The sequence below is a fragment of the Stylophora pistillata genome, chromosome 5 (assembly GCF_964205215.1).
Source record: "Stylophora pistillata chromosome 5, jaStyPist1.2, whole genome shotgun sequence".
NCBI lineage: Eukaryota > Metazoa > Cnidaria > Anthozoa > Scleractinia > Pocilloporidae > Stylophora > Stylophora pistillata.
The window spans coordinates 16,780,996-16,789,982 of record NC_142523.1 but is presented as its reverse complement, the minus strand read 5'-3'; the positions used below and the strand labels follow the sequence as shown (position 1 = coordinate 16,789,982).

The 8,987-nt window shown below is 39.0% G+C and overlaps 2 protein-coding genes across 3 annotated transcripts in view; both read left to right on the top strand.

Moving 5' to 3' along the window:
- LOC111325108 (general transcription factor 3C polypeptide 1) overlaps positions 1-5,858 on the top strand; it is a 38,054-nt gene extending 32,196 nt beyond the window's left edge. For both annotated transcript variants that reach the window (XM_088760112.1, XM_088760111.1), the window contains exons 36-41: positions 229-306; positions 947-1,281; positions 3,452-3,581; positions 4,651-4,713; positions 4,794-4,878; positions 5,604-5,858. In XM_088760112.1, the coding sequence (XP_088616238.1) occupies positions 229-306; positions 947-1,281; positions 3,452-3,581; positions 4,651-4,713; positions 4,794-4,878; positions 5,604-5,689 (777 nt within the window). In that variant the 3' untranslated portion in view covers positions 5,690-5,858. The remainder of the gene's footprint in view (positions 1-228; positions 307-946; positions 1,282-3,451; positions 3,582-4,650; positions 4,714-4,793; positions 4,879-5,603) is intronic.
- Positions 5,859-6,441: 583 nt separating this feature from the next.
- On the top strand, positions 6,442-8,552 carry LOC111325141 (EF-hand calcium-binding domain-containing protein 9-like). Its single transcript, XM_022928878.2, has 3 exons — positions 6,442-6,579; positions 7,454-7,848; positions 8,388-8,552. Exons 1-3 carry the CDS (start codon positions 6,516-6,518, stop codon positions 8,526-8,528), a joined length of 600 nt encoding a protein of 199 aa, XP_022784613.1. The 5' UTR covers positions 6,442-6,515; the 3' UTR covers positions 8,529-8,552.
- The last annotated feature ends 435 nt before the right edge of the window (positions 8,553-8,987 follow it).

Genomic DNA, 8,987 nt, shown 5'->3' with positions numbered 1-8,987 from the left:
CTTGTCAAAACAGCTTTTGTTTCTGGTAGCACCGAGAATGTCTCATTGATTCTGTTCTTATCATTGCTGACACTCTATAAGGGAAACCAAAGCCTCATAACCTATTTTCAGTACAGTTGTTTTATTATTCCCCTAGCCTTTTCACTTTCCAAAATATTTAAAGCCGTCTCTATCGTCAATGTCGTTACCATTTTATTATGGTATTATTTTTTTTTTTCCAAAATTTAGCTTTACAGAGTTGGTCTGTATGAGGAATGTCTCGTCACTGCAAGCTTTGTAAAACCCTGGTGTGTCACTGTCCTCAAGGTATTTTGTTAGGTCTTTATTTTTTTGGAAGAGAATCTTTCCTTTAATTGTTACCGTATTGACAATGTTTTCCCTAAACCTTTCTTTCTTCAAAGCAGATTTCGATTTAGAGCCAAAAGTAGGGTAATCACATCAGCTAATGAGAACAAAGGAAGATATTCATATCAGTCAAGTACAGCAAAGGAAGATATCAACATGAGCCAATGAGAAATCAAAATAAAAACAAGCGAAGTATCTAAAGCGCGGGAAAACACGATGATCAAGTCGTGATTGGTTTTCGGTTTGAATCTGTTTGGTCAAAAGAGTTGCGCGTATTTTCTGAACCAATCACAGAGCGAAGTATATAAAGCGCCGGAAAACGCGATGATCAAGTCGTGATTGGTTTTCGGTGTGAATGTGTTTGGTTAAAAGAGTTGCGAGTCTTTTCTGAACCAATCACAGAGCGAAGTATAAAAAGCGCCGGAAAACGCGATGATCAAGTCGTGATTAGTTTTATGTTTGATTGTGTTTGGTTAAAACTGTGGTGCGAGTCTTCATTGAGCGAAGAAAGGGATATCTATAGCAATCTTGGATTACTCTCTAGACTCTAAAAAATAGTGCCTAAAAATGTAAGCAGCTTTCTGCACTTTTTTACTTTAAGCCCAAGGTTTCCAAGCAGTTGGAAGGAGAGGTAGCCAAACATACTGAAGACGTTACAACTGCTGGGAACTCTTTGTCAGAGGCCAGTGTCTTGTCAAAGCACCAGGAAGTTATCAAGGAAGACCCAGATGCACTTGGAGACACGAAAATTAACCAGGAAAACTATGTAACCGAACAAACAAACATATCAAATCCTACCAATGAACAACAAGCTCATGATGGTGCTGCCTCAGAGGACGCTCATCTCGTCGAAAATACCGGGCTCAGTAAAGAAGGAACACCCCAGACTACGGAAGAACGGGAAAAACCGGACAAAGGAAAGAAATACAGAATCCAGTAAGTTTGTCTTTGTCATAATACAGATAGTTCATATATTTTGAACTGCGGTTATAGATACGTATGATGCACGATCCTCGCAGTAGAGAACGCTATTTAGCGAAAATCAGACCTGAAAAAAAATCAGACCTGTACGGGATTCGAACCACTGACCTCTGCGATACTAGTGCAGCGCTGTTGCATAAATAGCGTTCTCTACTGCGAGGATCGTGCATCATACGTATAATACAGATAATCAGTCTTGTAGTTTTTCGTTGTTTTTTGCACAAGTGATGATAGGGCCCACACCTTTCCTTATCTTTTTGTTGTTGTTACCATCAGAGTAGAGTAGAGTAGAGTGTCCTTATGTGGTGCAAAGTACAGTGGAACCCCTCTAAACCTGACCCTCATTAAACCGGAATCCTCTCTATACCGGACCTTTTTTTCGGCCCCAAAATCTCTGTCCTACATATTCTCTATTTTTAACCTCAATAAACCGGAACCCCTCACTTCCGGAAACCGGACGCTTTTTTCAGTCCGTAATCACATACTGACGAAGAAACTGACCTCCTTAAACCGGACGTGAAAGTTTTAAGCTTGCCGCCTAAATCAAATCACACGTGGCCTCTTTTTCAAAACGAGGCCTGGTGCTCAACCATGCGTATGAAAATGAGTTTAATTTGCATTTTAATGAAAACTTATTACAATGCAAAAGGATGAGCACCAGGACTCGCTTTGAAAAAGAGGCTAAAGGAAATTCGGTAGTGGGGTATTAAAATCGTAATCATGCAGCTGTGAAATCTCAATCAGAAATGAGAAACGCGCATCGGCTTATTAGTCATTGTTCTATCGGTAAGTCGACAATCGTGCCGCTGTTGTTTGGTTGAATGAAAGACAACAACAGGGGTCAGCTTAAGAGACTGTCATGTTGCGGGTGAAATCACTTGCGACAACAAACGAAGTAGCAAACATTACTATGTCTGAGAGACCAGCGAAACGCCAACGAATCGAGTTATCGTTAGAGAAGAGAATTGAGGTGATCAAATGCGCGGAATCAGTGCTTAAACCAACACTGAAGGTTCTAAGCGGTAAATTTTGGATCGGTAAATTAACTGTAGGTGATATTTAAAGAAGGAAGAAGTCTACAAATGAATTAAAAGCGGTGATCATATACACTGAATGCAAATATGGCGTCCAATTTGAATTGCCATCGTTCTGGACTCACTAACTTCGTTTCCACGTGGAAGCACAAAACGACTATCACACGTGTGAGAGGCTAATGAGTCCAGAACAATGGCAATTCAAATTGGACGCCATATTTGCATTCGGTGTATTACCCCGTGTGTAACACGGAATTTTTTTTGTAGATTAAATAAAATGACATCGAAAAGCTTCCTTGTGATCCATGTTGTTAGTTCCTTTACTGATGTGCTTTATTAGTGCTCGTGTACCATATACTGGTACTTACAGTCAGATAGTACATTATGCTGCATAAAATTGCCTTATTGGTAAAACCTCAGTACACCGGACACCCCTCTAAACCGGACATTTCCTCCGGTCCCAAGGGCGTCCGGTTTTGAGGGGTTTCACTGTAGTTTGACTGATCTGGTAGTTTTAAAATAAAAAACACAATCCTTACTTGTATGTTGTTGTTCTGTTCAGCCTTGGACTGTTCAGAGACACGCCAAAGTGTTGTAGTCAATGAGCTGTGCATCGAAGGAAAAATTTTTCTTTTGTTCTAAGTTGCTACGCTCAAACGAACGTAAATTATTTTCCCATTAAATAGTGCCAATACAAAACCACGCACGCTGATGGTTGAATACTCTGGCCATCCAAACTTGTATTTCGCATTTCAGATCCAGCAGTGGGAAGTGCTTAGTAAGCTGACTAGTTACGTGCAAACGTTTAGATCGCGTTAGAAAATCTGCAAATATGAAAGCAGGCACGGATTGCACAACAGACATACGGCACTGGTCAATGTATTTAAAAATATCTTTCTTGTATATCTTCGCTATAGAGTCAGGTTTGAATCTTAAGTGAAACTGGGAAACGAGAGGTCTGCTTTGCAGACAAGGAATTTTTATGCTACGTAAATTTAGTTTACAAAAGGACTACGCTAAGGATAAATAATCTGCCAATTAAGTAATAACGCGTAAGAGCTATTTCTATTGTTTTTACCAATTTTTACCAGGAATTATGATCAATATTCTGTGGTGAGCCGCCCATGGATCACAATTGATGGTGACACAAGTCAACGGCTATTGCGCAGGTTCCGAGAGATGGTCCTCAGGGTGATTCTTGAGAATCCTGGGATATCACAGGTATAGACATCTCAGTAAACAACTTCATGAGCATGACGCTTTGCGAGATTTAGCAACATTTGATATCACAGGTATAGACTTCTCAGTGAACGATTTCATGAGCATGACACTTAGCGAGACTTGGCAATATTTAGTATCACAGGTATAGACTTCCTGAATAATGTCAAGAGCATGACACTTAGCGAGACTTAGCAACATTCAATATCACAGGTATAGACTTCTGAACAATTTTATGAGCATGACACTTAGCGAGACTTAGCAACATTTAGTATCACAGGTATAGACTTCTGAACAAGTTCATGAGCATGACACTTAGCGAGACTTAGCAACGTTTAATATCACAGGTAAAGACTTCTGAACAATTTTATGAGCATGACACTTAGCGAGACTTAGCAACATGTAATATCACAGGTATAGACTTCTGAACAAGTTCATGAGCATGACACTTAGCGAGACTTAGCAACATTTAATATCTTGTCTTGAAAATCAGAGCTGGCGACCCGTATAAAATCTTATGAGTTCTTGGGGCAGGTTTCAAATGAGAGTCGAAAAACGAAAACCGAGGTATTCCAGCGAATAAAGAGAGCAAAGGGTCGCTGTTATTAGCCAATGAGAACTCAAAATGAAAACAACAAAACTGCGCGAATGACCGAGCTGTGATTGTTTTAGTTTTGCATCTGATCAGTTGAGGGGATGGCGTGAATTTTCAGAACCAATCACAATGAAAAGTTAACTTAAACCAAAGCAATTCCAGATTACTTTCGACACTGAATTGAAAATGTCTCTAACGTGTTAACAGTAAAATATGGTCAGGCGTTCCAAGCCAGATTTCAAGTTGATTATTGTAATGTTTGGCCTCATCATTTTCTTCCCTAATCCTCTGTTTAGTTTATTAGCGCTATGCTAATGTAATGATACAATCGCCTCTTTGTTTTCTTTTAATTGCCGTTGAAGTAATAGTAGTCAGAACAAAATCGGCGAGGCGATCTCGTTGATGAGGTAGTTGTAAATCTGTCCATTCAGAGTGAAAAGCTGTTTATGATAAGTTCTGTTTTTGTTTCTTTTTCAGAGCCAGATTGCTAAGCATTTCTTTGAAGCCTTACGACCAGTGGCATTGCAAGATATACTTGAGGTATGTCAGCAGCTTCTTCATCAAGTTTTATTTTAATGATTTTGGCGAACCTCTTCAGCGAGAAATTTTATTTTTTTCAGAGTCTTGTGTTGGATGAATGTGTTGTGAAACATAGTAGAGAGTTACCTCCCAAAGTTTCTCTTTTCTCCACGAGCAAAGCTAATGGTAAGTTTTTTTCTTTTCTCATGGCCTTTTTTTACTCTCAGGCTTGGGATGTGAGGCAACAGTTCGTCCATACCAGCTATTCCGTGTAATAGGTTTCTCTTCTTTGGATGAGTAAGAACCCTGACTCTTTTTTATTGAGGGTTTTACTTGTTTCCGTAATTTAGTCGTTGGTTTGATGTGTTCTTCAGCAACTTTTGGAAACTTTTCCCCTTTTCTATCTCTTGAAAATTTTCATTGGTAATATATTTTGTTTCTTCTTTTTTTCCTGAGCTTAAGAAAATCGAATTTGTTAAAGAACGGAATCTCTTTTGTCATAATTTATCTCTAAGAGAATTGTAGGGCTACAGAAAGTAAGAGCTTTTTAGACTGAAATCTTAGATTTGCATTGCCGATCGTTTTACCGCACAAGACTGCGTGGAAAAAGCACTTTTCTCTGCTAAAGATCAGGCATTGGGAGAGTCCTTGCGAGTGGTGGGTGGCTAACTGTCAAAAGAAACAGGTTAGCGGTGGACTTAAATTGACAATAGTGCATTTGGTGTCCGTTGCTTTTTCTTTTATTATTGCAAATTCAGTGAGTGCGAACCACACTATTTTTATAAAGGTATGTATTTTAAGGCTTTTCCTGCTTATGAAAGGATGTATGAATGAGCGAACGAGGGAATGAGCAACAGAATGATAAACGATATTGACTCATCCCAACTGTTTTTACTTTGATTGCGTTGTAGAGTCACGTGAACTGGTGACCTTTTACACTCCAACAGTAGATTGCATTCTGAAGTTAGCCACAAGCAGGCTGACGGGATACACGTGACGCCGGATCAAAGCTGATTTCATGTCACATGACGCAGTAAACGTGACCCTATTTTCTTTGGTTACCATAACACTCTCCTACAGGTTTAAAAAGAGGAAATTTGTCTGTTATCGTAGATTTGTGGAATGCAGTTTTTAGCTGTCACTCGCGGTCGGCCTTCTAGTTGTTTGTACATCAATGTGGGTAAACTTTCATCCAGTTATTTTCTGCTGTAAGTATTTATAGATGAGACGGAATAAGATATAGGTAAAAAATTGCTAGTTGCGTTTACAATAAACATGGTTTTAATCTATCTGTTGTCAAAACATATTTCTGCATTCAGTTACAAACAAAATTTGTGCCTTTAGTATTTATAAGGAAAATTGGGATATTCATTTTCTCACGGATGCGGCGGAGCGTTTTGAAACCAGCCTGGCACATACCCCTACTCAAATTTGTCCAAAATGCCCTTCGCGTTGTTCTTCGGCACAAGCAAACTTCTTTGCAATCTTTACAGTTTCGAATGTGCCCTTAATCGATTTGCGACTTTACTTTTTTCCGGTACAGTCTAAAATCTTTCACCTGAGTATTGGATTGGGTACCCACACACAAAATTAAGTCATATTTTCGTAACGTGGGGGGCTGTGCGGTGCCCTCACCATATTTTTGTTTTGGGGACTACGGCTAACGGCCGTAGAGAAAGGTTTCATTTTCGAGGTAAAACAAAGGTCATCATGGATTGCAATGAGAAAAGTAACCGCGCGCATAGCGCGCGCTCCCTGAAGTAAAAACGTCACAGGAGAAACAAAGGAGAATGAACGAGTGAAGTTCAAACCACAGATAAGAAATGAAGATACGTTCCCAGATTTTAAAGTACATGCATTTGGATAGAACTTATTGTCTGCTAACCGGTAAATATTGTTCGAATTGTGATTTTTTATTTATTGTTGGTTCTGACGATAGGAACAAAAAACGCTCTCTTGAACTTTATAGGTTGTTTCACAAAGCTTTGTGTGCTCCTGGTAGACGACACTTTGTCTGGCTTCCAACAAAATTTGAGAAGATTTCTGCACAGCTTCGTACTATTGTACAACAAAGCTGTATTCTTGAAGGAAATCTAATGTTTTGATCATGGTTCTCTTTTTCCAAGAACTTTGTGCAGATGAAGTAAGGGGCTGTGCGGAAATCTTACCATTATTCACGCAAGATTCGTGAGCCGCTGCGGCGTGGGAAAGCAATCATTCAGATCATTTTGCGCTCTAATCATTAAACCAAACGAATGCCTCTAATCAAGCATTTCACAAAACATTTTTTGCGATACAGAATCTCATTACAAAGGACCTTTGTCAACTGAGTGAAGGTGTCAATTGCATCTGCCAGCAGGGAGTTACACAGAGTAAAGTTTGTGTCCCACAGAGGGTTCCAAGCCATCGAGTCTCGCGCAGAAAATTATCAAATTAGGAGGTCAAAGAAGAGTTTTGATTTTGATTTAGCGATCATGATGGGGAACACGCAAGAACAGTTCACGAAATATTATATTTGCAAGCTTCTGTGTTTTTCTGTTACATGAGTTAATGAACCTTCGTTACCCCATCCTTGAATTTCCTGCATTGAAGTACAACGGATACTAATCTTTACCAGAGACCAGGGTTATTTGCTTTGAGACAATATAAGGACTAAAGATGCTGCGCCGAGGTTCTTTGCTTCTGCCTTCATTCAAACCACTGTTATTGTAAGCCTTTGTCTTTCTGGTCTCCAATTATGTGTTATGAAATTTTTTCCCAGGCAGGAATGTCCGCATAATTTTAGAATTGTTTCGCCTGATTGATGTTCATCGTGAAATGGCTCTCAATGATCTGCAGTTCTGTGCATTTATGAAGACAGCCACTGACTTGAGCACAAATCAAATCTACAAAGTGTTTGACATGTTAGATGTAGATGGGTCTGGTTCAATGGACTTTGACGAATTCTACCTTCTTATTTGTATTCTTATCGCGGTTCAAGATAACGTGGAGAAGAACTTCATTTTCCGCCATTCAAGGACCGTATTCGACCTCTTAGATGAAGATAACAGCGGAAATATCTCTGCCTATGAGTTCGAAACGTTTGGATTTCTGTTCAACTTACAAGGCGAAGCTATTCAAACTATATTCAGGGAATTTGATGTTTCTGGAGACCAGGTTTGAAAATGGAGGGAAGCAGTTGGGAAGGTTATACAACTGAATAACAGTTTAGTTTAGTTTATTGAGGTTCGCCAACATACAACACAAAAATATGAATAAAAAGGTACCACAAAGGCAGGAGAAAAAAAAAACAGGGCACACCCCAATTGATGTTGAAACTCTTCCACTTTCTCTCTGTATCCAGCTATCTAAAATAGTTCAGTTTTGTTAAAGGAGGTCGGGAAAGAGGTGATAGAAAAACCTTCAAAGTGCTAACCTTTACTAGGTCATTTTCACCTTAAAGGCTGATAGTTTCGAAAGAAACTGTTTGGGGCTGCGTCGGTGGGAGTAACGAAATAATTTGGATATATCAACAAAGTTGAAATGGTAAATTGGCCACCTTAGGCAATCGACGCTTTCTTCTCGCAATTAACACGCAGATTTGATTTCGCCCACCGCGATATTCTTGGGGCGTTAATGATGATGTTCTCGGTGGTGTGTGCATAAGAAGTAGCTAAGCGGTATTTTTAACTGATCTATCTTACTTACGCTTTCAGGAACTCGGCTACTCGGAATTTAAAATGTTTGCCATGGCCTGCATTGACCGACAGTCAGAGATTGAATCCAGCAAAAACACAAAATCAAATATCCTGATTAAGTCAGTAGGAAGAATTTGTAGTTCATGTGCTGTGATGTAATTAAATTTTCATATACTCGCGTTATACCTGTCTCTTAATGAGGTTGATTTTCAAAGCTAGAACTTTCAAAGCAAATCCAAACAACCAGGTATGAGGATAACACTTTTCTACGGTGGCTGGTTAGGGCCATAATAGAAACACAATTTTTTTTTGGAAATTTATTTAAATTAAGTTACCAAATTAAAAGTAACCCTGTTTCGAAACACTAATAGATAGCTGCTGCACAGCATTTCAATTGACTCTTACTTATCTACATTATACTGATGGTGCATGTAAATAAATTTCATTGACAACTAGAATTTTTAGTTAGGAGTTAATGCATGTATTTATTTGATATTAGTTGCCTTGAAGTTTTCCTAAAGTTCCCAGTAATTCTTAAACATTGCTCGAAATTCCTAAAAATTCCTAGGAATTTCCAGCAAGTTTTTAGATTCACAGTATTTCAGGGAAGTCATTGGT